The 25,928-nt window shown below is 59.9% G+C and overlaps 7 protein-coding genes across 7 annotated transcripts; 3 read left to right on the top strand and 4 right to left on the bottom strand.

Moving 5' to 3' along the window:
- Positions 1 to 8,246: 8,246 nt before the first annotated feature.
- Positions 8,247 to 9,896, top strand: HRG_06081 (PIG-X / PBN1 domain-containing protein; the record flags this gene model as incomplete). Its single annotated transcript, XM_044864552.1, has 3 exons — positions 8,247 to 8,542; positions 8,599 to 8,656; positions 8,757 to 9,896. The coding sequence occupies 3 exons, from the start codon at positions 8,247 to 8,249 to the stop codon at positions 9,894 to 9,896; spliced, it is 1,494 nt and encodes a 497-aa protein (XP_044721084.1).
- Positions 9,897 to 10,299: 403 nt separating this feature from the next.
- Positions 10,300 to 13,062, top strand: HRG_06080 (fungal zn(2)-Cys(6) binuclear cluster domain-containing protein; the record flags this gene model as incomplete). Its single annotated transcript, XM_044864551.1, has 8 exons — positions 10,300 to 10,398; positions 10,579 to 10,685; positions 10,748 to 10,832; positions 10,890 to 11,083; positions 11,144 to 11,581; positions 11,713 to 11,963; positions 12,051 to 12,692; positions 12,809 to 13,062. The coding sequence occupies 8 exons, from the start codon at positions 10,300 to 10,302 to the stop codon at positions 13,060 to 13,062; spliced, it is 2,070 nt and encodes a 689-aa protein (XP_044721083.1).
- A 291-nt stretch (positions 13,063 to 13,353) lies between these two features.
- On the bottom strand, positions 13,354 to 13,902 carry HRG_06079 (heat shock protein hsp98; the record flags this gene model as incomplete). The annotated part of the gene is made up of 1 exon (XM_044864550.1): positions 13,354 to 13,902. The coding sequence occupies one exon, from the start codon at positions 13,900 to 13,902 to the stop codon at positions 13,354 to 13,356; it is 549 nt and encodes a 182-aa protein (XP_044721082.1).
- Positions 13,903 to 16,770: 2,868 nt separating this feature from the next.
- HRG_06078 (transcriptional regulation of mitochondrial recombination) lies at positions 16,771 to 17,614 on the top strand (the record flags this gene model as incomplete). Its single annotated transcript, XM_044864549.1, has 2 exons — positions 16,771 to 16,971; positions 17,027 to 17,614. The coding sequence occupies 2 exons, from the start codon at positions 16,771 to 16,773 to the stop codon at positions 17,612 to 17,614; spliced, it is 789 nt and encodes a 262-aa protein (XP_044721081.1).
- Positions 17,615 to 17,854: 240 nt separating this feature from the next.
- Positions 17,855 to 19,192, bottom strand: HRG_06077 (sulfotransferase family domain-containing protein; the record flags this gene model as incomplete). Its single annotated transcript, XM_044864548.1, has 4 exons — positions 17,855 to 18,007; positions 18,069 to 18,599; positions 18,881 to 19,063; positions 19,130 to 19,192. 4 exons carry the CDS (start codon positions 19,190 to 19,192, stop codon positions 17,855 to 17,857), a joined length of 930 nt encoding a protein of 309 aa, XP_044721080.1.
- A 1,078-nt stretch (positions 19,193 to 20,270) lies between these two features.
- Positions 20,271 to 23,024, bottom strand: HRG_06076 (dynamin family domain-containing protein; the record flags this gene model as incomplete). The annotated part of the gene is made up of 3 exons (XM_044864547.1): positions 20,271 to 20,740; positions 20,894 to 21,140; positions 21,198 to 23,024. 3 exons carry the CDS (start codon positions 23,022 to 23,024, stop codon positions 20,271 to 20,273), a joined length of 2,544 nt encoding a protein of 847 aa, XP_044721079.1.
- Positions 23,025 to 23,650: 626 nt separating this feature from the next.
- Positions 23,651 to 24,831, bottom strand: HRG_06075 (prephenate dehydratase domain-containing protein; the record flags this gene model as incomplete). The annotated part of the gene is made up of 4 exons (XM_044864546.1): positions 23,651 to 24,261; positions 24,322 to 24,495; positions 24,555 to 24,615; positions 24,682 to 24,831. 4 exons carry the CDS (start codon positions 24,829 to 24,831, stop codon positions 23,651 to 23,653), a joined length of 996 nt encoding a protein of 331 aa, XP_044721078.1.
- Positions 24,832 to 25,928: the final 1,097 nt, after the last annotated feature.

The raw sequence follows: 25,928 nt of genomic DNA, 5'->3' as shown, positions 1-25,928 counted from the left end.
ACCACACCAACGCGGGCGGAGACTAAGACCAGCCGTCGGAATCGACCGGTGCCGCTGGTTGTTTCGAATTGGATGCCTCAGCTCAAAGTCTCTAGGCCGTGCAGTCTTTTGATGGTGCCGGGGATGAATCAAAGTCGAAGAGGCAAGCCAGGACTGAGCTGAGGAGTAATTCTCCAAGACTTCGGGTGGGGACGTTATATGTACGTCTTGAACATATGTTTGTCCTGTGAAGCACAGTCGCCGTGAACTCCTGTAGATGCGAACGCCGGAGCGATGAAAGCTAGATAATGAGTGACACCGGGTGACAGAACGACAAAGCACCGTCTCGGCCGACCAGGGTGAGAGAGGGATACCCGCGTCTTTTGTACAATCAGTGCCGGGGCCGCTAGTCCCGAGTGTACTGTAGACAGAGTGCAGACGCAGACAGAGACGGGGACCTCCTGGTGGGAGATCAACGTACTAAAAGGGGCACGGATCAAACATCCAGAAAAGGAAATAGTAGAGAGGTGGACCCGAGTGTGAGCAAGCAGAAGTCTTGGAAACGTCAGGCCTTGGTTGTCAATTTTAGAGGCAGCCTGCTTGCAAAGCTGATAGGTCAGGCTAATTTGAGTGAGGCGCGTCAGAGACTCCACGGCTCAGGGCCCGGCGGCCGTGACAAAACGATCGGGAAGTCCTTGGAATCCGTGCACGGCAGATGCATGCTGAAAAAACAAAAGGCACAAAGTTACCGAGCCTTGATGGTGACGAGCACAGACGAGGCACGCCGCCGGTACAGGTGTGGAAAGCCATCAAATAACCGGCGTACCCAGGCAGTAGCCGTTGCAGCGCCCGATCTGACAAACCGGTGAATGATGATGCTACTAAGGTTCTCGCTAGGAGGTGGCCCTGAGATGAGGCCAACTGAGGAAAAGGGGGAGGCGTGTGGTGGAGTGGGCGTCCGAAACTTGGATAGGGGTTCCTGGCCCACGAAAACAAGCTGGACGGACCCGCGCGTCGGAACTGCCAGATTCTCGATTCAGGAAGCCAGATGGAAAGACGACAGAAGCACGAACGAGCCGCTAGCAAGTTGGCCAACCAGAGCAGGGGTGTGCAGAGGTCGGGGTGGGGGGTGAAGCGTGCGCAGCCATGGATTAGTAGGGGGCGTGTGTATGACACCCTGCGGTGGCGCCTTGCTTTGCTTCCACCCTAGGCCCAAGATGACGGATGAGCACTTGCACGACGGGAAGAGGGCAGGGCCAGGGCCGCCTGCGCAACCATGAGACGGCGCGTTCCCTCTTCCTTGCTGATGCCCTGGCACCTGGCACAAGGCCACGGCCAGGGAGCTGCCCCGAGTCCAAGAGTGCCACACCGGGGAGGCGAATGTCCAGGAGCCCTGCAAGAAATCCCGACGCTGCTACCAAGCAGCGTGCGTCCTGGCCTTGACGGCCTGTTCAGCCCGGGGGCGGGCTGACCAAGTAGCAAGGCGTCGTCGGGACGGCTGCAACGGCGAAACCAAAGACGGGCCAGGGAGACAAAGGGACCGTGGCCTCTGCTGCTGGTTCCCCGAACCAGGCAACGAGACGCCCCCCACCGACGGGCTGGTTTCCTCGATGTCGATGGCAGCCGGAACATACGCTAGGGCGTGGCGCCTTAGCGCGGCGGCATTTCCGCCACGATAAATGGTCATGGTGACGATGCTGCCATGTGCCCGTTGGCCTTTGTGATTGGGGACGGACGGGCGGGCGGTCGCGTGTGCATGCTGTATAGTACTTGGAACAACAAGGTTCAGTGTGGGGACCGACCAAATGTTTGGACCGAAACGCACTCTGCCTCCTTGTCCTGCCGCCCAGACAGGCCAGTGGAGACGACAGGCTGGCCAAACAGTTGGAATTGCGAGCCGTACGAGCACACACAGGCGCTTTGCGCTGGTTATGGCCGCTGCACGTCCCCCGTCCTCGGACGTGACCTGACACCTGTCAAGCCGTCCGCTCGGAAGCATGATAGGAGCGACGAGCATGGCCTTCAGCTGCAGTCTGTTGACGAGCGAGAACGAGAACCAGCAGCCCGCCCGCCGTCTCCCGGGGACGGCAGCTCAACTCGCCGGCGCAGGGCAGGGCGTGTCCAGCAGACCGCGTTCGGTGATTGATGCATGTATGTATGTATGTTGCATGTACGCAGCTGGTTCTGCAAGATATCTCGGGTCACCATCCATGGGACCATGGTCGGCCTGCGGGTGAGTGCCAAGGGAGCGTCAGCAGGAGCTCGTGAAGGATGGCAGAGCTGCTGCAGGGCCAAGCACAGGCACGTCTTCGCAGGCATGTCCCCTGCCTGGTCCTTCGGGGGCTTGCCTCATCCACAGACATCCAGCACATCAATCGTTCGTGCTCTGCATGCTGTTCTGCAGAGCGCATTGCCCCATCCATGCCTCGCGCAGCGGCACGGCGCTGACGGTGACTTTGCGCGCGGACAGCCATGGTGAACTTCTCACCTCGGCTACCCGCCAACTTCCGAATTCCGCTGGGCAGATGATTTTTGAATTGTTGCCGGCTTTCCAGGCTCACGTCGCACGCCCCTGGCGAATGCCCTGCCCATTGCCACGCCGGTGCGAGCATGGCAACACCCCTGCGCCGCACCCCTTCTCCGGCATCCACGGGGTGAGCCAGTTCCCCCGTTTGTTTAACTTTTCCCAGTGCCATTGTCTCGGGCTGGCGCCCCCCCCTCCCCCCCCCCTCGTTGCCAGCGCCACCCCTGCGGGTGCGGTTCAGACTCGGACATCTGGGCTTTGTTTCCCAACGGCGGTCGTCGCCAGCAGCCTCGGCCGGGGTAAGCGGGGAAGGATGGGCAGGCGGCAGGCGTGGAAAGCCTGCAGCAGCATGTGCCCCGTGTATGGCATGTGCAAGGCATGTGTGCTCGACCCGCTGTGGCACAGCCTCTGGACTTCTGCAACAGCGTGCCGCCTCCAGCGTCGCAGCCAAGGAAGAAAAGAAAGGAAAAAGAGGAGCTGTCAAAATCGATCGCCCGGTCTGCAGCCAGCAGCTCCTCGTGAGCCGGTGATGGTGGTGACAGCCAACAGTGACAGGCCTGGCCGTCAATCCTGCATGCATTGACAGCTGTCGCAAGATCCAGACAGAAGAACCGACGCCAGCTGGGATGGCGGAATGCTGAGATGCGACTGGCTCATCCGGCCGGTGGTGCAAGGGTGGGCCGATGATCTATCTGTTGGGTCCAGATCGATAGTGCGTGCGTGGGCCGAGAGACCTGTCACCATCGTCGTCCTTGAGCGCGCCGAGGGTGCTTGTATCTCTTGTCAACGCCACGAGGTCATTGCTGCTCCATGATTTGGAAGAAAGGATGGGTGACTTTGGGGGCCGGAGAAAGTCGCCTCCGCACTAAGTTACGGTGATGCCGTTGCTGGCCTCAGGCAGCCCAACCATCATCCCCCCCCTCTCTTCCCAGGGCCCGCGGCTTCCCCGCTGACGATCATAGATTGCCGCCCACCGCCCACCGACCACCACCACCAACAAACGAGGCTGGAACATCTTCTCGTCCAAACCCGCCCGGCATTCGCAGCCTCGCCGGGATACAACCCTGTGCACCCCGGGGACCGACCCAGCAGCCCATCTGCGAGGCCCATGTCGTGTGACGGGCGACAGAGAGCCCTCGCACAGGCAACCGCGCAGCCTGGGCCAAGAAAAAAAATGACAAACCCCTCCGGGTAACAGATTGGCCTTTGCGCCCCCTGGGAGCAAGGACGCGAGCCCCCTCCACTCGTGCTCCCAATGGGCCGATAGCGACGTCACGAGCGGCTCGTGGGAGCTGAGTTAGACTTGGGCCAAGGCCAAGGGGCGCAGGCCGTGGCGTTAGCATCACGGGCCCAGGCTCACGGGTGGTGGCAGGCCACTCCGAACCTCGACAAGCACTGGCCCTCGGTTTGCGAGGAACTGGAGCAGGCCAATTATAGAGCGTGGGAAGACCCGCGGGCTCCCAGACGCTTGGGAGAGGGTAGCGTGCCTTGACAATTATGGAAACTCCCCTCTCGTTTCCCTCGTGCGGTGCGACGGACCGACTAGGGATTACGCTCTTGCTAGAGGTGAACGCCGAGGCACCTGCGAGCTTTCCCAACACACTCGGCGATTTGCGGGCGAGCCACGGTCCGGCGACCAGCAATGGAGCCCGCAAAGGGCTGGGCACAAACTCAAGTTGCCTGTGCTATCCGTCCTCGAGAGAAGGCTAGTCGAAACCGTGCCGCCCGAGCACGACGCCGTGCAGGGAGCCACCCCACGGATGTATCTGCATCACGAGTGTCATGGGTGACAACACAATCTCACGCACCCTCGCCAGATCGGTACTTGGGCTCGCGCAATGCCCTTCACGAAGCTGCAGGTGTGCTTGAAGCTGGAGTCCTCGCGCGTGCTGTCACAGGCTTTGGCACAAAGTCCCCTCAACATGCAGCCATGAGAACGTCAGCATTGCATCGAATTTCAGCTCCTGGCCTTCTCGACGCCCCCCCGGCCCGTGGATTGATCCCATCGCCTCCCGTCCAAATGTATCCTTAGGCCGCAGCACTGACGACCCGTCATCATCGCCAGGGCCTACCTGCCGTGTTTGGGCGATCCTCGAAAGTTGCTCGACGAGGCGGGTCCTGGCGGAGCTGCAACAGTTCGGCGCAGAAACTGGAGAGCTGAGGCATCATCCCTGAAAGTTCTCATGTGACGTCCGCCTTACGCATCCGTCCAATGGACCCCTTTTCCTCGGTGTGTCAGACTCACCCCGCCTAGGACCTAGTGGGCGGGCGGTTGGTTTCCGCAAGTCAGCCCTCGTCCAGTCTCTCGCATGACATGCCGTGGACCAACTAGCAAACCCTCATAAAACAGACATGCCAGCAACGCGAGGCTGCAGGAGCGTGGCCGCTTCGCAAGGTCGACTGCCCTTGGCAAGGGTCTGCGGTGCAAGAACCCGTTGGATCGGTTCTGTGTCGCCTCCCGCCATGGCTCCCATGAGCCTTGCTGCTTGCCGCACACGGACCGCCATCATGACCGGCTCGAGCTGTGACTTGCCGCGGCTGGTTTCACGGGCCGCTCTGTCGGAATGCAATGGGCCTGAGGTCGGACGCCGGGGCGAACTCCCGTCTCGGCCGCGAAGAGCTTGGGGGCTCGAGCCTTGGCCAGGAGAAGGGTTGCCCTGGTGCTACTCCGTCACCTTGGAGCTTGTCAACACCTGACTCAAAACCGCCAAAGTTGCTTGTTCCGGGCCACTGTGCGCTCCAGAGGCCAGGGCCCAGGGGTCGAGGACGAAGTCATCTGGACTCAAGTGGCTCCTACATCGAGACAGGCACATTGTAGACCGTGACGCCATGCAACCCCAACCGTGTTTCTGGGCTTGTAGAGCGGCTGACACACTGTCCGACTCGCTTTGAACAGTGGAATATATGTAGCTGTCCACCCCAATGGCAACCACCACGCCTTTGCCCGGACGTCACGCCACGTGTGCTCCTGATCTCCTCAAAGACCTCGACGCCGACCTTGTGATGTGTAGCTAGCTTTCGCCGACAAAGCCCTACCCCACGGCATGGATTACCACATTCGGGATCATCGTACGGCCTTGCATTTACCACAACAACCATCGCAGAGCCAGGCAGCGGGCAAGGAAGATGCCGTCGAGTCACACATCCCACTTGTGTATTCGACAGCTATTGGGGGTCACTCCATCGAATACCTATGCCGATGCGACACAGGACTTGCGAGGAGCTCATCCGCCAGCCCTGGTATCTACATTGTCGTGTCGTGACGGCGGCCCGCCTTGAATATCGAATACAGCACGCCTCGGCATTGCGTCCGACAAGTCTCTTACTGGAGCGTTAACCTGCAGAACACGAGCACTGCCGGTGTTGTATCCAGGGACACGGTGCCGCTCATTACGCCCATGCGGAGGTGAGCCTGGAGCAGAAACAGTGTTCGTGGTTGTGCCGGGGACATGAAGCTTTCGTGGCATGTGGTACGCAGAGATCTGGGGCATCCTCTTGAGCTACGATGCGCCTCGGCCCTTGGTGACAGACTCGGGACAAATGCCAGTCTTGGATGCTTCACGACGTGCGGGGGCGTGAAGGGGACACGCAGCACGAAGTATCTTACCATGCTCGTTCATCGGATATGCCATGGGTCAGGCTCGTGTGGCACGACCTCGACACGAGCTCACGTGTTCCCAGGCCCTCGCAACCTTGTCGCTTTCTTGTCTGACATGCATACAAAAAGACGAGTCGTGGACATTACTCGACATGGCCGACCCAAGATTCGGAAAGTGCGATTTCGGGGACACGGCGGCTCTGTGCACCATGCTTCGGAGGAGGGAGTGTGATGCAACGCTCTGTTCGACGAAGCAGCCCACGATGTGTCGACTGGTCCGGCGGTCGGGCCTGCGATAGATGCACTCTGGCACATGCGCAAGGAATCCGCATGTGCCGGCCTCGCTAGCAACGAGGGCATCTGACTGGACGTTCGCTCACCGACAAGGGGTAGAGACGGCCGCGGACGCACCAGGGACTCGGGGCATCTTGATTACACATGCACAGAGTCGACAATCCGCACAAGCAGCAAACCGCGCGCCCTGTACTCGCTGTCACGGCTTGTGTGGCTGTCCTGAGGGGATAGATACCAAATTCGAGCAGCGACATAAGCGAATCGATGACGACGACGCAGCGGTGATACGATGCGGGCCCGCACGATAATACGACGAGAATTGTATTTCCAACCAAGTCATTTTCCAGGCCTCTGCGGCCCCTCAGTCCGCCAGGCCCCTTGGCTCATGGCCTTTCTGAGGTGGAGGTGGCGAGTGGTGTGCTCCCGAGAACGACGGCCGCGTCTTGGAAGTCGGGTCATCCCAGGCTCTTTTCGGCGCTTTGCACATCAGCCGTATTGCGACGAGAAGCCTCAGGTGATGATGGAAAGATTGGGTTGTGATGGTCTGGCCCATCAAAGCATAACGGCTTTGGATGTCCAGTCGAGAAAAGCCATCCTACGGCAGGCTTGCAGTATGCAGACACGCTTTCCTCAAGGTTTCAAGAAGGAAAGGCGGTCACTAGCAACTTTGGAGAGTCGAGGCGAGGAGAGAAAATCAACCGCAGCGAGGGGTTCATCTCTTAACTGCCTGGTTTCTCGCCTGACCTGTCATGGACAATGCTTACTCTAGGAGGGATTATCTTCTGCCCCCTCTGCAAGTTCTTGTTTCCGAATGCCTCGTCTACTTGAGATGTGACGATACGAGACGAGGCCTGATGCGCCTCCGGGTGACTTGACATGCTTGTCTGCGTCCTCTCTCCTTGGGCACGGCTTGTGGAAGCCGGGATGCCAGGTGACCAAAATGTGACTGGGGCCACACGCGGCCGCAGAAAGCAAGTCTAGATGGACTGCTTCCTAAGCAGTTGATGGCCGGCCAGCCGATATCTCGAGGTAGAGAATCTGAATGCTGTCCGACGTCTCCATCAGCTATGCTCTGGCATCTGATGCCTTGGAGTGCTCTTTTTCAGTTCCGTCGGCGTACCATGGCAGCAAAGACATGTTGAGCCATGCAAAACGACACACGCGAACCTTGTACTTTGCCTCGGGCGCTTGGCTTCAGCTGCCGAGTCCTGGCTTTTGGTTCCCGGCTGTCTCTGAGAGCTCTTTAAAGATACGAGGAATGAATGGCCTGAATGGGCGTCATCATCCACACATGAGAGTCGTCCAAGGCGGCCTGCTGGGTTCTGCCGCCGATGTGGCGAGACGTGGAGCAAAGTTGTAGGTATTTGGTGGCACGGCCGTCGACTTTTGGTGAGCAATGAGGCGACAGAAGAAGAGGAAAATTGACCGAGATGAACATTGAATGGCGTTTGGTTACACTGTGCTGCACTGTACAGCTCCTTGGCACCTCGGGTTGCGACAACAGATTCTCATCAAGGCTTTTCCTATGCTGGATGCGGATCTCTGGTACTTGCAGGCGCGTCGCATGACAAGGCAGTGACGATAGGGCATACAGTGTAAAGTACAAGATGCACCCACTAGGTACATACTGTACCTCTACCAGTACAGCCCATGGAGCACGTGCACTCGAGCTCGCCTTTCCGCAGCTTCGACCACCTCTACTCAACCCTCAAACAACCAAACAAAAGCACAAGCTATCCAAACCCGGGACGGAGCCCGACTGCTGAGCATCACCGTCCTCGACTGCCGTGGAAAGAAAAGGACCGGTCGCCTGTTCCGAAATCTGCCCACAGGAGCCGTTGGCGGCAAACAATGCGCGAGAGAGTCACCTTTGTCCATCCCCAGGACACCGACGTCGACCCCGAGGCCCTCGATGTGCAGCCGGCAGGTCTCGTAGGCCCCTCGACCGACTCGGTCCGCCAGGATCGGTTGACTTTCAACTTGGATGAGCTGCCGCTGGAGCTCGCCAACCTTCTCCGAGGCCATGATGCGGTGCATCTGAGGTGGACAAGTCCTCGCAAGTACGACACGCTGGAGCCCTTTAGCTCTCGCCAGTCGCCGGGGCTTCATGTATTGTACACTCCAACAGCGCCTGGAGCCAACAACTGGTCAGTAGTCCGTGCTGCGATTGGTGTCCGGACAAGTTCGCTGATTGCTCGGCCAGTTCGAAGCTATGCGAGTTCCTCCAGAAAATAGGGCCCGTTGACTGCATGGCCCCAGAGGTACTCATTCCGTCCCATGCTCTCCTCTGATCAGCCTCCCCGTTGCTCTCGTTGGTTGGAGAGAGCCAGGTCTCATTGCTTTCTGACTTGGCCAATGTAGGCCTTCACCGCTGCCGATACCCGCCAGCATGGCCTCCCGGGGTCCATGTTCTTTTACCAAGAATTGGAGGATCTTTCCACTTTCATCGCCTCTGGGCTACAGGACATCTGCCCAGAACTCGACCCCATCTGTCTGTCCCGGCTGCGCAGCTTGATCACCGCCGCTAGCCTCGATCTCTCATTCGACTCTGCCGACCAGGCACTTAAAATTGCTGCATTCTGGCCTCTGAGAGTGCACTCACTGACCGTTCCCGGCTCATCAATGCGGAGAACCGAGGTGGGCATCTTCACCAAAGGCTCACCACCCAACCTCGGACCCCATGAAGTTGGCCTCGGCGGTGTCCTAAGCGTTCTCGGGGAGCAAACGGCGCCATCGCCCGTCTTGTTTGCCGCCTCATCCCGACATAGACTGAGCGATATGTCCTTTTCCTCAGAATTCCTCATGCCGGCCGGCCTGCATCCAACGCTGCAGTTAAAGCTGAGCACCAACAAGCCCCCGGTTCAAGACTCAGAGTGCGCTCCTTATGCCTACCTTACCCTTCCCAGAAAAATCTTTGCCGACCGCTACCAGTTCGAGGACAGGCTCTTCTTGGCATCTAAGAACCTGACTGCCTCAAGGTATACAACTCTGCCAGTCGACTTGGAGGCTCCCGAGTATACCACAAAGACATGGGGCTCCAATGTTCTTGTCGAGCTGGCCCCCCCCTTGCCCAGTAAGAAACAGGCTTGGACCGTCCAACTGCCACTTCATATCCGCTATCTCAAACCGACGGTTTCTGGATATGCACAGGTCGAGGTTCCGTATCCGGCCGTCTTTTGGGCGTGCGAGTCTGGAAGCGAGGGCGACTTTTCCACCAACCCGTTTGACCGCCGTCATTTAGGCTACGACGAGCTGTTCAGTTCCGAAACGACGTTTTGGCACGCTGCTCCGAAGCCCGAGGTCGGCAACCGGATCATGAGTTCAATCTCGGTCCCTGTGCTCAAGGAGGAGGGGGCTGCATGGGTTCGCCTAGGGACAACGGCAGTCGTGGGCCTGGGCTGTGCGTGGGTCATCTGGAAGCTCTTGGCTGCTTGGATAGGCTCGACGCAACAGGGAGGCAAAGACGAGCGCGAGAAGTCGAGGCAAAAGAAGGCCAATTGAGTGCGACCTTGTGGATGGCGCCGTTCAACGGTCACGTCGATGCCACACGTGGCTGGTGCGCCGTTGGAGGTTGGACACACGACATGTCATGTGCGATTCTTGTGTGTTTATAGAGAGCAGAACACATGCTTCTCATCCTACGGCGCACAATAAAGATCTGGTAACATGCGAGATGCAGTTTCGGTACCCGGGGCATCACCCAGCTCAGCCCGAGACTGGAGTCGAATCGCCACCACGTGACCGACGCGCGGGATTAGCGGCAATAAGAGGCTCGCGACACCAGCTCTTGCTCTCTTCCGTGCAGCATGCGAGAGACGCTGAGACTGGAGGCTTCACTGGACCGCCGGCCGCTTCCCCACCCGTCTGCAAAGAAAACACAGGGGGGGAGACGCCATGAGAGAGGATGGCGCCAACACCTCAGTCGGTGGACACGGCGACAACGCCGGGCAGCGAGGACCGGACGAAACGCAACGTGGCGTGCGTCAACTGCCGCAACTCCAAGGTGAGCCTTCTGCCGTCTTTGTCCCCAGTGGGTGATCACTGATGGGTGATCACTGATGGGTGATGGGTGATGGGTAATGGGTAATGGGTGATGGAGGGAGAAGCGGAGAAGGATGGGTCGAGCTGGCTGGCTGGCTGCTGCGTGGGAAATGAGAAAAGCCCCGTTGACGACGACAACCAGGTGCGGTGCAAGGCGAGCCAGATCGCCGGCCAGCCGTGTCAGCGGTGTGCCAAGCTGGACACGAAGTGCGTCGTCGACAAGACTCACAAGCGAATTACGAGGCGGAGGTGAGCCCATTCTGTTCCTCTCACTCGTAAGGGGCTCACTCACTCACGTCTCTTGGCCACAGCAAACTGGACCAGCTTGAACAAGAGCTGCAGAGCATCAAGCAAGCCGTCCACCCCAAGGCAGACGGCCCGTCGGCGTCGGCACCGGCATGGACTCCTCTCAGCCCCCGGGCCGCGACACACCCGGCCCCTCCGGAGCTACAGAGCCCGGCCCCCATCGGCCCCGGCACGCGGCCCCTGCCCGCGGACAGCAGCAAGAGTACCCTCGGGCCGCCGCCGCCGCCGCCGCCGCCGCCGGGTCAGGACGCGGGCCGACGTGCCAAGACGGGGCCGACGAAGGCGCGGGCGTTGGGCAGTCTCGTCGTGTCGGGCGAGGATATCGACTGGTACTTTATCAAGTAGGCCGTCGTCGCCGTGTGTGCGTGCTGGCTGCTGATTCTCCCCGTCCCGTCATCAAGGTTTCTCCAGTGCTACCACCCGTACCTGCCGATCCTGCGCAAAAAGGACCCGGACGAGTGCTTCGAGGCCAACGCGACGCTCTTCTGGGCCATTGTGTGCGTCGCCAGCCGGCGGTACCCCCGCGACGGGGCCGTGTCGCCGGCCGCGGCCGACCACGTGGGCCGCGAGGTGTGGGCCATGATGGCGGCGCCGGCGCTGGGGCTCGAGGCCGTCCACGCGCTGCTGCTGCTGTGCGCGTGGCCGCTGCCGGGCATCCGTTTCGTCACCGACCCGTCGTCGACGTTTGCCGCCGTCGCCCTCAACGCCGCCAAGCTGCTGGGCTGCCACGTCGGCCGCGGCGCCAACCCGCACTTTGCCGTCGGCCTGCGCCAGCACCTGCACTCGTCGGACGAGGAGGCCTCGTCCACTTGGCTGGCGTGCTGCATGCTCGCGCAGCGGTGAGCCTGACTGGCCCCCCCCCTATGCGCTGTGTAGATGCTTGTTGCGTCGAGGGGAGACGTGGATTTCGCAAACTGGAGAAAGACGTGCGCATATAAACCATCTAACTAACTAACTGTCCAATGCCCAGATCGGCATCGAGCATAGGCATCCCGCCCCCCTCGATCCAGCTCGCCGACGACGGGCCCCGGCGCGCGCTGCAGTCGCACCGCTGGACCGACTTGCTGGCCGTCTACGAGGCCCAGCGCTTCCTCAACCGCTTCTACGCCGCCATGGCCGCGCAGCTGGGCGGCGGCGGCGGCGGCGTGCCCGAGGCCGTCGTGGCCATGTGGGAGGCCGACTTTGAGGCGCTGAGGCCGCTGCTCGTCCGCTTCGACACAGGTGCGCCTCACGTCTGTTTCTCACGCAGTCCGCCTCGTCTCTGTCGTCTTGATGTGCGATGCGGCGTGGAGAGCTAATGCAAGCAAGACATATCCCGCTTCTGCCTCGTCGCCGCCCAGCTCGAGATCCAGACTCACTACTTCATCCCAACCACAGCCGCCCCCTCCTCCTCGGCGACGCCCTCGTCACCCCAGACCGACGCCCCCCGGCCCTCACTCCTGCGCAACACGGCCCGCGCCCTCGCCACGTCGCGCACCCTCGTCACCCTCGCCCTCGCCCTCGAGGCCCGCGCACAGCTCCTGACCCACGCGCCGCAGTGGGTCCTGCGCAGCCTCGTCGACGCCTCGGCCATCATCGTCGCCGTGCTCGCGCACCCATCCTCCTCGGCTCTCCTCCTCGCGCAAGACGCCGCTGCCGACGCCGGGGGCGGTCCAGACGCCGCCGCCGCCGACCATGACGCCCTCGTCCGCCAGGCCTGCGCCGCCATGCTCCGCTGCTCCGTCCGCGACGCCGACCTGCCCCACCGCGCCTGCGTCCTCATGGAGACCTTCTGGGCCGTCCGCAACCTCGTCGCCGTCGCCCCGCCGCCCCCGCTCGGCCCCGGCCCGTCCGCCTGGCCCGACCGCCTCGGCGCCGGCGTCACCTTCTGGTGCCTGGAGCGGTTCCGCCTGGGCCTCAGGGCCGCGCAGAGCAGCACCGACAGGGTCAACAAGGCCCTCGACCTGATTCGTGAGTCCCTGCCTCACGGTCCCCCACCCTGTTCTGAGACGCGCCGGGCCGGCGGAACGCAAAAGAAATCCGCAGCCGGCTCACTGACTCGCCCTCCTCCCATCTCTCCCTCGCAGAACACAACCGCCCCAACGCCTCCTCGAGCAACGACGCCGTGCCGGCGTCGAGCATCCCTCCCGCCAACGCCACCACCACAACGACGTCCAGCAACGCAGCTGGCCCTGCCGCCGCGGACAACACCGTCGACGACCCCGAGCAGCAGGCTGCTGTCCAGCCCGGCTCGGATCCCTTCCAAGACGTCGACTGGTCCATTTTCATGGATGAGTTTGGATGGACCGGCGAAGACGCTGTCTTGCTGGGTCTACCTTGACAAAATGGGGGGGGGCAACATAGTGCGCTGTATATAGGAGCTATAAAGCACACATTGCTTCACGTGTCCGTTCACATAGATATATATATACAAGCACATCATAGGTAATTCACACGGAAAGGAGGCGGCGACGTCTGTTTTATCAATAGTCAATTGACTCCATGACTAAGCTGGATCGACTATTCAAACTCATTCTCCCGTTATGCTCATCGCCGAGCCGTGATGTAACGCTTTTGCCTTGACGCCTGCCAACCACCATCATGTCCCGTTACGCCATTGCGCGTCCTCTTGTTAATCATAAATGTCCTCGTCCATGTTATCTCCAACCAGCTCATCAACAGCATCCTCCTCGTCGTCCTCCATCATGTCTTCGTCGTCGCCCATCTCGCTGTCCGGGTGATTCGCTAGCACCACAATCTTGCCGTCCACCATCTCGACCCGCGCCGTCTCGCCGTCGCGAACGTTGTTTCGCAGGATCAGGATGGCCAGCCTGTTGAGCACCTCCTTCTCAATGAGGCGCGAAAGCGGCCGAGCACCGTAGGCGGGCGAGTATCCCGAGTTGCCCAGGTAGTCCTTTGCCTCGTCCGAGACATCAATGTGTACCTTGCGCCCGTTGTCCTCCAGTCGTTTCTGGATCTCGCCGAGACGAATGTCGACAATCTTGCGAATCTCCCTGCGCGTCAGACGGTTGAAGATGACGACCGAGTTGATCCGGTTGAGGAATTCGGGGAGGAAGTAGTTGCGCAGGGCGTTGAGGACGAGTTCTCGGGTGGTGGTGTCGACTCTGCCCTCCTTGACGCCGGGCCGGGTGAGGTACTCGGCGCCCAAGTTGGATGTCATGACGACGATGCAGTTCTTTGCGTCAACGACTCTGCCTTGGCCGTCGGTGATTCTGCCGTCGTCCATGAGCTGCAGCAGGACCGTCAGAATCTCCTTGGCAGCCTTCTCCACCTCGTCGAACAAGAGGATGGAAAAGGGCTTCCTGCGAAGCGCCTCGGTCAGCTGGCCTCCAGCGTCGTGCCCGACGTAGCCCGGGGGCGCGCCAATCATCCTGCTCAGCGCATGTCGCTCTTGATATTCCGACATGTCGAAGCGAATCATCGACTTGGGGTCGTCAAAGAGAAATTCGGCCAGGGCCTTGGTGAGCAGTGTTTTTCCTGTGCCGGACGGACCGCAGAAGAGGAAGCTCGGTGGCTGGTTGGGGTTGCTGAGCCCAGAGCGCTGCAGGCGGATGGCGTTGGCGACGGATTGGACCGCCTCTCGCTGGCCGACAACCACCTTTCCCAGCACCTTTTCCATGTTGACGAGCTTCTCCTTCTCCGAGGTACGAAGTCGGGTTACCGGGATGCCGGTCCATCGCGCCACGATTTCGTTGATGTGGTCGGCCGTGACAATGTCGGTGACCATGGCTCCTCCAGTGTCGGCGCCGGTTGCGTTCAGGGCGGCATCGGCAGCGGCTTTCCGAGTCTCGAGGTCCTTGATGACGGCCTCCTGCTCGGGGATGGCCCCGTACTTGAGGTCGGCAGCCTTGGCATGCTCTCCATTGTTGGTCGCGTCCTCAAGCCGCTTCTCCAACTCATCTAGCTTGACCTTGGCCTGGTGGATTTGCTCGCTTCTCTTGATCTCGTTTTGGTACTTCTCCCGGAGTGGCTCCAGCTCTTCTTCGACATTCTTGGCATCTTTCCTGGCCTGTTGCAGTCGCGTCTTGGATGCCTCATCGTGCTCCTTTTCCAAGGCGGCGATTTCGATCATCAACTGGCGGAGTTTCCGATCCAACGAGTCGATAATCTCGGGCTGCGATTCTCGGGCCACCCGTACTGCGGCGGCGGCCTCGTCGACCAGGTCAATAGCCGAGTCGGGCATCCGCCTCGAGGTCAGGTAGCGCGCCGCCAGGTTGGCCGCCGCCACCAGGGCGCTGTCTAGAATAGTGACGCGGTGATGCCTGTCATACCTCTCCTTCAAGCCTCGGAGGATGGAAATGGTCTCGGGGATGGATGGTTCCTTGACCATAACTTGCTGGAAGCGGCGCTCAAAAGCAGCGTCCTTTTCGACGTACTTCCGGTACTCGGCCAGCGTGGTGGCGCCGATGCAGTGCAGCTGACCTCGGGCCAGCATGGGTTTCAGCAGATTGGCGGCGTCCATGCCGCCCTCGCCCGACGAGCCAGCGCCCATGAGCAAATGGATCTCGTCGACGAAAAGGACAATCATATCCTTGGAGTCCTGAATCTCCTTCAAAACACCCTTCATCCGCTCCTCAAACTCGCCGCGGTACTTGCTCCCAGCGACGAGCGCTCCGACGTCGAGGGAGAGCAGCTTGCAGTGCTTGAGATTGTCAGGCACATCTCGGTTGACGATTCGCTGGGCCAGGCCCTCGACGACGGTGGTTTTACCCACACCGGGCTCACCGATGAGGACGGGATTGTTCTTTGTGCGCCGCGAGAGGATCCGCACAACGCGGCGAATCTCCTCTTCGCGGCCGATGACGGGGTCGATTTTCTTGTCGCGGGCCATGGCGGTCATGTCAATGGTGAACTTGGACAGGTTTTCGTTTTCCTGCTCCGTGTCGGCTGTCTTGCTGTCCACCCGCTTGGTGCCGCGGATGGCCTGGACCGCGTCCTGGACCAGCTTGGCCTTGGGGACGTTGCCCTCCCGAAGGGCCGTCTGGATGTTGCCCTCATCGGCGAGGGCGGTGATGAGATGGTCGACGCCAATGTAGGTGTCTTTTTGGACCTTTTGCAGCTCCATGGCCTTGCGGAGGACGTTATGGTACGAGGGCGAAGGAGAAATTTGCTCTGGCGGGGGGTCTTGGCTCGGAAGGCGGACGAGCATCTTCTTGAGGGCGCGGTCAAAGAGCTGAGGGTCGCCGTGCGCTCTCTCGACAACCTGGCGGAAGAGGGTGACGGTGGGTTGTGAGGGTCCATTCTGCTGGTCTTTGGACTGGTCCAGGGGCGGGTCGAGCAGCGCGACAGCCAGGTGGACGGGGAGGAGTTGCGAGTGAGCATACTGCTGGGCCAGGGACATGGAGTCCTCGACTGCCTTTTGAGCCCTGTCGGTAAACTCCATTCTCGCGTTCATGCCCAGAGAGTCGTTGATGTGTGTCTTCCCCGCGAAGGTGTTGTGTGATGGCGCTCCTTTGCGCGGTGGTGGCTATGCTTGTGTGTCTCTTGTATTCTGTCTTGTATCAAAGAAAGCTCTTGACGTGTCGAGAGGTTGGGCGTTGGTCGTGATGCGTGTGTCGGGCACCAGCGTTGGGCAGATCAGTTGGGACTTGCAAGAGGATGACGATGAGTATATGGAGGAGAGCACAGAGCTGGCAGACGAGCAATTTATCTTGCTTGCGGGTGGAGCTCGAGTCGAAGCAACGACGGGAGAAATGGACTGATGGAGCAGCAGCTGGTCCAGGCGAGCAGCTCCTCGGGCCATCCAGAAGCCCCCCCGCCTTTCCAAGAGAGGCAGTCGAAGAACCCACCAGAAGCTTGGAGATACTGTACTTCGAGGCCAAAGGTGGGGATCCAGCGATTTGATTGGCTGTTTCAAGGGCGTCTGTTCCTATCTTATCAGCACCTGACCAAAAATCAATTATCAAGGAATGATCACCATTAGTCACATGACCTCGCGCTCGGTCCATTGATTTTCATCCAGCTGCGACCTCGCCGTCGCCGTCGAGCCCACCGCATACGCGCCGTCAACCACACCAACCCCCTGACCATGAACGCGGCACCCCCCGGGGCTCGCCTCGGCCTGCTCCCTTCCCTGCTGCGGACTTGCGTGCGCCAAGCCCACACCGGCCCGGCCCGCCGCCCTGCGCCCATGGGCTACCAGAGACCTGAGGGCCACGGCGAGAGAATCTGGGTCTTTGCCCACCGGAGAACAGAACAAGTCATCTTTTCCTTCAGGGACAGATTAGATGTCCGTCTTCAGCACCCTGGGAGAGAAGTAAAGCTCTGCTGACCCTCGAGCACAGGGCTTCCATGACCTCAAGCAGCTCCCTTTCAACGGCAAGCAGACCAAGCCCTCCAAGCTCCGCAAAGACTACTGGTCCCCCATGGCCATTATCCAGTTCCCAGCCGGCATGGGCTCTGTCGGCCGCTCCGTCTTCCAGAAGCTGCGCGAGCTCAAACACCTGCACGAGGTCTCGTGGCCCGACGAGTTCCGATACAAGCACGAGTCCGAGTACACAGAGGCCGACAAGCGCAAAATAGCAGACGAAAAGGCAAACGGCAGGTCCTACCGGCCCGTGCGGAGCAAGGCGGACCGCGGCAATGCCCTCAACGCGCAAAAGAAGAACGTCATCGCTGACATGGCCGTCGTGCTGGCGGGCAAGGGCGCCGGCAACAAGGTGGTCGTGACTAAGTCGGCAGATGCAGGCAAGGAGGACGGGCAGCTGGTGGCCGTCACCGTCAAGTGGTCCAACGACCAGGACATGGAATTTGCCGAGGTCTGGTCGCACAATGTCACCCATGCGCTCTTCGAGGAACCCGCCTACATGTCCAACCTGGTACCGAAACAACAAGTGGCCGAAGCGTCGCAAGAAGCCAAGGCAGAGGCATGAGTACCTAGATTTCCCACCAAGATCACCATGCAAAGGCCGGTCGGGCAGACAAATTCTACGCCACACCTCTACGAGCTACAAACAATGTATAAATACCAACATTTAGGTGGGCGGGATGGGGAAGTTCGACACACGCCCCCGCGCCTGGATGGGATTCACGCAAGAGACGCACGGGGCGATTCGCTCGTCCGTCATTGTACAACTAGCCTGATGCAAGCGCCACATGAGAGTCTTGTCCTTCTAGGGGCGTTTGTCCTCGATGCGCATGCAAAACTGCTTGAGGTACTCGTAGTGGGGAATGTTGTCGTCCACGACCTGGCGGATGAGTTTCTGGGCCTCGGGGCCGTACTTGTCTGCCCACTCCTGGTTCTCCGACTCTACCGTCGAAGTTTTCTGTCAAGCAACAAGTCAGCATGTCCCGCCGCGCGCCCTGCATTGCGGCGCAACGCCTCACCTGAGCATGTGATCGGCCATTGAGCCTCGTGCTGTCGAGGACGTCGTCGTGCCATCCGTTCCACTTGGCAAAGAGCTTCTTGGCGTGCTCGCCATCGGCCTCGTCCCAGACGAGCATGCCCGGGTCATAGTCGATGCCGGTCCTGTCGCAGAACTGCCGAATCATGTCCTCCGGGTGGTCCAGCAAGTCGTCGGCATCCACCACGGTGACGCGGTTCTTGTCGACGATGCCCTGTCGGACCAGAAAGTCAAAGAGGTGGGCGAGCTCCTTGTAGCCGGCTTCGCAAGGCATAAAGGGCGTGTAAGCCGTCTTTTCGACCAAGGGCGGGATGGTGCAGCGATAGTACGAGGGGATAGAGCGGCGAGGATGTCGGATAAGAAAGGTAAAGTGGAAGCGCTTGAGGGCCTCGAGTGGCATCACCGTCGGGTTGCCGGGCTCCTGTCCGCCGCCAAAGGACTGGGCGATCGGGGGCTGGCTTCCGTCGGGAGGGAAGAAGTAGTGGGCCATGTCCTTGATGAAGACACGCCTGCCCTGGTTTGCGCGTAAGCAGCAATTCCTCGCACGCCACTCGTCCGGTTGCACGGAGGGCTCGTCGTGTTGGGCGAGACACACGGCACGGCTGAAGGCTGCGCCGCGTCTGGGCCATGGAAGACTCGGGCTTTGACAAGGTGAGGGGGGCGCGACTGGGTTTAACAGTAGATTGGAAGTGAAGAAGAGGAGGGGGAAGATTGATGCCACTGTTGATGACATGCTCGGGCATCCCCACTTGGGGACGGGCGGTCGAGAGCCATGTGCGGAAAGAGGACGCGAACCTGTTTTTCCACCTTGTCAAAGTCACCGAGGATGGATTTGTACGTCTGGTGCGAGCCGGGAGCTGCCTGGCGAGTGGCAGCGTCGTCCCTGAAGCGGTTGCTCAGGAACTCGGGGCCGAAGTAGTAGGCGTCGGCAAAGGGCTCATGCTGGCTCTCGAGCACGTCACGGCGGGTCATGAAGACCTAGGATTCTCTCAGTCATTCTCGTCCTCGAGTGTGTCCATTGGCGAGTATCGAGATACTTCATACCCGTTCAAAGGCCGTGGAGCAGGCGCGCGGGTGCGTTGCGACGAAGACGGGAGGTTGCACCATTGTTTCTTTCCTGCCTCGGGATGTGCGACGGGCGATTGAGTGGTGACTGGTTGTGGACTGTGGCGTGAGGCTTGGATGGCGATGATCTGGGCAGTGGGAGAGGTGAGGGCTTTGAAGAGAAGGGGAAGAGGACGAGGGAAGAGGGAGGAGAGGAGGGGAGAGGAGGGGAGGCGGACCAGGTGTTTCTTGCACGTGGAGGCGAGACTTGGCTGGTTCGGTCGATTGAAGGGGGCGAGGGCCACAAGAGGAAGAGGAAGGGGAAGAGGAAGAGAAGGACAAGGAAAAGGAGTACGTCAGTCAATCGTGGAGAAATGTTGAAGAAAGCGCGCAAGTGTAAGGTGTAACGAGGATAAAGTGGACAAGCTTAAAACCAGAGCCGACGATGCCCTGAGCTGAAATGCACTGGTAAAGTCTACAGAGCAGCTACGCCCAGTCCTTGTAGCTGCGAGTACCACCTCCCCGCTGCCAAGCACCCGGGGCTCCTTGCAGCTACGAGTCAAAATGGGCGTTGCGAGGTATTGGTAGTGTATCTGGCCCTAACTACTCCGTACAGTAATTACAGAGAATGTGGCCCTGCAACCCCTCTTCCTCTTCCTCTTCCTCTTCCTCTTCCTCTTCCTCTTCCTCTTCCATCACTTCCTTCCTCTTCCATCACTTCTCGTTCGACCATGACGTGCCCGGCAAGGCAGAGAAAGCAGCTGTGGCTGGGGGATCTCCCGATCCAACTGCGAGACGAGGCATGCTGCAGCTTTCTCGTCCACGTTCGGTATCGCGCTGGATTGGTTGGCCCTCGTTTTCTTCAGCGCTTGTTGGTTTGTGGTGGGCCGCTCGACGTCATGCCCAACAGCCGAGGTAACAAGACGACGAGAGATGGCGCGGCTGCTGCACCAGCGGGCCGAGAGACATCACCGCGGTCCACGTACCAAGATCGATTCTCTGCGTCACGCCAAGATCGATTCTTGCGTCACGTCAAGATCGTTTCTGCGCCACGTCAAGATCGTTTCTGCGTCACGTCACACTACATACAGTACCTTTTTAATCAATCGAAACGTCCCTTCACCCCCAAAGCCCTGCCTCTTCACCCAAACCACCTTCTCCTCTCCTCAATCACCTCGGGCGCGTCGTCGGCAAAGTGCAGTGATTTCTTGCCCTTCTTCTTCTTGCTACTGAGCCCCCAAGGGTCTTGCATCGCCGACTCCTGCGTCGGCTCCTCGCCATAAGCATCGCGCTCTGCTTCCGGCTCCGGTTCCAGCGTCAATATCGACCCAATCTCTTCATCGGCCCGAGGTTCGGCGGCGACTTCACTCAAGCTGGCAGCCTCCTCCACCGGCACATCTTCCTCGGGTGGGGCGACTTCCTGCACCAGGGCATCTTCTTCCGCCAAGGGAGCCTCTTCCGGGAAGTCCTGCTCAGGTGCCACAGCGAGCTCCTCTGCCTCTGCCTCTGCGGGCATTGACACCTCTGCCTCTGCTGGCCCATTGGGCGCGTCAATGGGGACGTCAGTTGCCCGCTTCCCCTCGCCCCATGCCTCGCTACCGACATGGTTCTCTAGTTGTCCGTTAGAGACGGGAAGAGGCTCCTTTCCCGATTTTCTCTCTAACCCAAGCCCGTGGTCAGCTGGGGACTTTACATGTCGTGCCTCTCGTAACCTCGACAGTCCTGGGCCGAGGGAGTTGCAGAGATGGAGAAAATCCCTCTCACCCGTCACCACGGAGCGAAAGCTGTTCAGGCGCTTGAGCTCATGCAGGGCAGTCTCGAGGACGGCAAGCTTCTCGCCAAGATGGGCACGCTCATTCACAGTGGCCTCGCTGTCCGCCGCGAGGCTCGAAACCTCGTCGCCGCTCATGTCGTAAATCTTCTCGGGGTCAAAGATGGACGGGAGTTTCTGCAAAAGGCGGCACTCGATGGCAAGGGTGCCCACGGCGTCGACTGCGGTCTTGAGTGCTACCTGTCACGGCCGGTAATTCGTAAGTAAGGGGGAGGAAAAGGTCAAAGTGAGACCAACCTTGTAGTACGCCTCCATGTAGTCGACGGCCAAAGAGCTCCCGTACAGCTCCATGTCTATTTCGCTCTGCATGGCGAGCAGCTCCGAGAGATGACTTCCACTCACCATCAACACGTCTGCCTTGTCGAAAATACGCTGGCCATAGACTTTTTCGATGTGGGCAGTAATCTCTCGTCGGCGCCTCTCACTCTGGGCCTTTTGGACATTTCTGATGAGGTAATGATTGTAGGTAATGGGATGGACGCTCGTGTAGGGCTCCAAGACCTGCTCAAATGCGGCATCCAGCTCCAGCTTCAGATCCTCGATGCCGGTGTTGACAATCTGGAGGATCCGTTCCGCTGTTTCTTCGACGGCCACGTGATACAGCGCATCATGGCTCGTCTCGGACACGGCAAGCAAGATTTCGTCCTTGAGATCCATGGCGATTGCTGTCCACGGCCGGCACTGGTCCGCAAACAGCTCCCCGACAATAAGCGGGTTGAAGGTGCCCGGGAGCTCACAGCCCCGGTTGCGACGTATCAGATCCTTGACTTCTTTGACATAGTCTGATCGCAATACCTCTTCGCACTCTTGGGGCTCATGATGGTCGTCGCGGACTTCTACTATGCGTCGGCTGCGGCCCTTGTCGTACATCGTGTTCCGAAAGTCAGTCAGCGTGTTTTGCACGACGGCACGCAACCGTCGTCGATACCCCTTTTCCGTCCTGGCGCTACCAAAGAACCGGTCGTTGTACATGCCGTCCACCGCCGCCTGCATCAGCCGGGAGAAGTTCTGGCTGGTGTGAAGTAGATAGCGGCGCTGCTCGCGGACGGAGCCGCGGGGCTTGCCCAGCTTGTCAAGCTTCTCTTTACAGGTCCGGATCCCGTCCGAGACATCGCCAAGAAGGCTGGGGAGCTGGAGGAGGATCTGGTCCTTGAGGACGTTGCTGAGTCGAGGCTTCAGAGACGCCACGCCCAGGTGCGACGGGTCGATGCTGGTCCATGGTGCCCGGGAGAGGAAGTCGGCCTCGGCCTCATCGCGCTCCGCCGACGTGGCGTTGCGCATCTTGTAGTCGCGGTTCTTGAGCACATGCCAGCCCAGCCGGAACTTGACGTCCCGGTTCTGCGCGAGCTGCACGTAGGCGGCCTCGCTGGCCGAACCCTCATCCAGCGTGTCGGGCTTGGTAATGAGGCCGAGGGTGCGGACGCCGGCTGGGTCCAGCTCTCGCGCGATCCGCGTCACCTTTTGCAGGGCAAAGTCGCTTTTGGCGGAGACGACGGCCAGGATGATGCTCCTCGGCCTCATGAGGTAGCGCATGACCATGTCGGTGACGAGTTCGGCGTCTTCGTCCGACTGCGCGCTATTGCCGGCCTCGAAGAGACCAGGGAGATCGACCATGGTCAAATGAGGCTGTTCGGGGCCGCTCATCTCAACGCGCAATATGTCGTCGCTGAAGACCTTTTTCGGCCCGTTCAGGCCCATGACCTCCTTGGCCTCTTCGATGACGTCGCCAAGCTGGGGATCCGAGGCGTCAATGGTGGGCTCGAACAGCTTCAGCTGCTTCTGCTCCTCCTCGGGACGATCTGCGTCGGGAACAATGGACACCTTGACGTTGACATGAGGAGAGCGACGCAGAATCAGCTCCGTTGCAAAGCGAGTGCAGAGATTGTCCTTTGTGGGAAAAGTCATCCCGGAAATGGCTTCCAGGACCGAGCTCTTGCCGGCGGACTGGTCCCCGGTGACGATGATCTCAGGCAAGTCGACATAGCGGCTGATCCCTTGAGCACGAAGCTTGTCGATGATGTCGAGGAGATGCCGGTGAGCTTGCGACTGGAGGTTGACGGCCATGGCTAGGGAGTATGTAGAGATGCGAAGGCAGGCGGAGGGTGCTCGCCAACGACGTGCTTGAGGTTGCGTACGGGATCAAAGCCAGCGGAGCAGAATGCGCAATCATGGCACGAAATGGAACTTTGAGCAGCAGCCAGGCCTGAGATCAAACGCTCTGGTTTATAGCTCTGCTGAGAGGCGGGACACGAGGCCATCGCAGACAGGTGGATGAGGTGCGCATATGCATTCACCAATGCATCGCCTAAGCGGACAAGGATGCTGATACGGCCACGACGCTCCACAACTGGAGAGAGACAACTCACGTAGACGGCGATCTGATCAATCGGATCCGGGGTGTGATTCTGCCCGCGGCGGCACAAGTGTCTGCTCTTTCCCATTGGCTGAGGTCGGGCACTCGTGCGTTGTGCGATGCGAGCTATAGGATTGGGCTATTCCTCGCAATGCGGACTCTTTAAGGCGGGCCTCGTGCCTCGAACTTTCTTTCGGCCTTGCGCCACTCCTTGGGCGCATTGAAGCCCAAGGCCCCGTGGGCGTCGCTCCCGGGCGTGATGGGCATTCCATGTCTCTTGGCATGCCAGCTGGATAGGGAAATGAGCTTCCTCTTGACGTGAGCGCAAGGGCCCCCGTCACCGGCGCGTCTCCCAGCTCCCCAGCCACCTAGAGCTCTCGGCGACGTCACGTATCTTGCTCAGCGCACTCTCCACCCTGCCATCCTGACCATACCTGTGGCCTCCGAGCTCGACAAAGAAGACGTACTGAAAGGGGGCCCGCAGACTGGGCCGACTGTTGATGCTCGTCAGGTTGAGGCCGCACTCCTTGAAGCAGCCCAAGACATCGGCCAAGGCGCCCGGGGAGTCGTGGGGCACCGTAAATGATACGAGGGACTTGGTACCTAGGGGGTCATTGTTGCCAGCAGGATTCGATTGGTTGGCACTGAGGGGTTCCTGGGGGGGGTTTTTTGTGTTGCGGATGATGAGGAAGCGCGTCACGTTGTCGTCGCGGTCTTGAATCGACTCGGCGAGCACGTCGAGGCCGTAGATGCTAGCCGCCAGCCTGCTGGAGATGGCAGCAGACGCGCCAGTCCCGTTTCGCCGCACAATCTCGGCGGCCCTGCTGGTGGAGCTGACCTCGTGGATTTCGGCGCCCTTGAGGTTCTGGGAGATGAAGTTGCGGCATTGGCCAAAGGCCTGAGGGTGAGAATGAATCTGCTTGATGCGTTGAAAGTCGGGCGCTGCCGCTGTCGGCGTGCCATCAGCCCCGGGAATGGTGGCGTTGCTCTCTCCCGGTGCCTTGAAGCCGAGAAGGCAGTGCCTGACGTCGACAAAGACCTCGCCTTCGACGGAGATGTCTTCGTAGCGGCCGTCTCTGTCGGCGAGGTTGTCGAGTGTGACCACGACACTCCCGTGGCTGGAGTTTTCAAAGGGCACAACCCCCTTGAGGACATGGCGGTTCTGCACTTGATCAAAGACGTCTAGAAGCGGAAGAGGCTGTCAGGGGCCGAGGAGCATGACGTTGACACGGCACGCCTACCGGTGATGGTTGTTGCCGGACGCAGCTCCCACCTCTCTTGAGGAAAGACCTGAAGCGTGGCCTACGTTTGCCCTCGCCGCAGTCAGCTACGTGAAGTAGCATTTGGGAGTAGAGAGGCGGATATCACCTGGTGCGTGTACGAGGCAGCAGGGCCGAGAAAACCCACGGGGGGCTTGGCAAGACTAAAGGCCATGGCGCTGGACAGGGGCGACAGAGGCTGGGATGATCGCTCGGCGTCGGCTGGAGGCGCGTCTTGGCCGTCTGCCGGTCTTGTCATGGCTGCCAGGAAGAGGCCAGCGGGTGGATGTGCAAGGTATGCGCTAGTAGAGTCTGTGTTGCTGCGGCACGGGACGGATGATTCCAACTAGACAAGGGAAGACCGTGTGGGCGTCAGGGCTTGTAGATGCAAGCGGCTGAGCGTTAAGTTTCGGGTAGTCGTTGACGTTGAGCCTTTATGTGCTTCTGAAGTTTGGAGTTCGAGATCCATATATTCCTGGCCTCGACATCGTGGAGGTTGGCCAGTCGAGCTTGTGATTGGCTCAACCTCAACCTTGAAGAGTTGAGACAGCCAATCAATCACGTGGGCTCGAGAGTACTTACGTAAGCTAAAGCACCTAGGTAGGTTCCTTATCTAGGGTACCCTAGAGAGGCTCATCATCGACGACGGCTTTCGACTGGAGAAGGTCATGACAGCGTCACTTCTCCCCCTCCTCCATCAACGCTCAGGGTCTTACCATGCGGCATTCAATGTCCAGGGGATCGACGTCTGGAGGCCAGCTCGTGTTCAGCTGTGCTGTTTGCTTGGCCAGCACCTCCTTCATGCAAGCGCATTTACTGCACGCCCTTGACCTTGGACCGGCATGAATCTTGATCTGTCATTCTATTTTTACCGGCCCGCCTCGTGCAGAACTCGGATGCCCGCAATCGCAACATGTCGGAGTCACGTGGTCCAGAAGGGATGACCTTGCCTCGGTCGTCATCCGTCCAGTCGGTAACGCAAGACTTTGCAGGTCACGCTGCCTGCGCCCTCTCGTCGGCCGTCATTTGCCTCGGCGCGGCGGTGAGCATGGTCAACTCGCCGAGACCCCGAGATCCGGAGAGACGGCTTCTCATTCTTTGGCGAGGCACGTGAGTCCGAGCATTCTGTGGTATACCTCGATATACCTCGCTGGGCTTGAGGATCTGGAACCACTACAGCGCCGCTCCGCCTCGTTTTCTGACACCGCTTCTTTGCCTGGGTCTTCCATGCGATGCGGCTTGGGTTGGACAAAGGGCAGTCAGTCTCGCATCTTCTCTCGTGCAGTGGCAAGCGCTCGCTGGCGCATACTTGGAAGTGGAATCATGGTTTCGGCCAAGGGTGTCGACCGAGGCTGG

The sequence above is a fragment of the Hirsutella rhossiliensis genome (genome assembly GCF_020360975.1).
Source record: "Hirsutella rhossiliensis strain HR02 chromosome Unknown scaffold00005, whole genome shotgun sequence".
In the NCBI taxonomy this organism is placed as follows: Eukaryota; Fungi; Ascomycota; class Sordariomycetes; order Hypocreales; family Ophiocordycipitaceae; genus Hirsutella; species Hirsutella rhossiliensis.
Note: the sequence above shows the minus strand (reverse complement) of the source record. Positions and strands in the feature narration are given on the sequence as shown.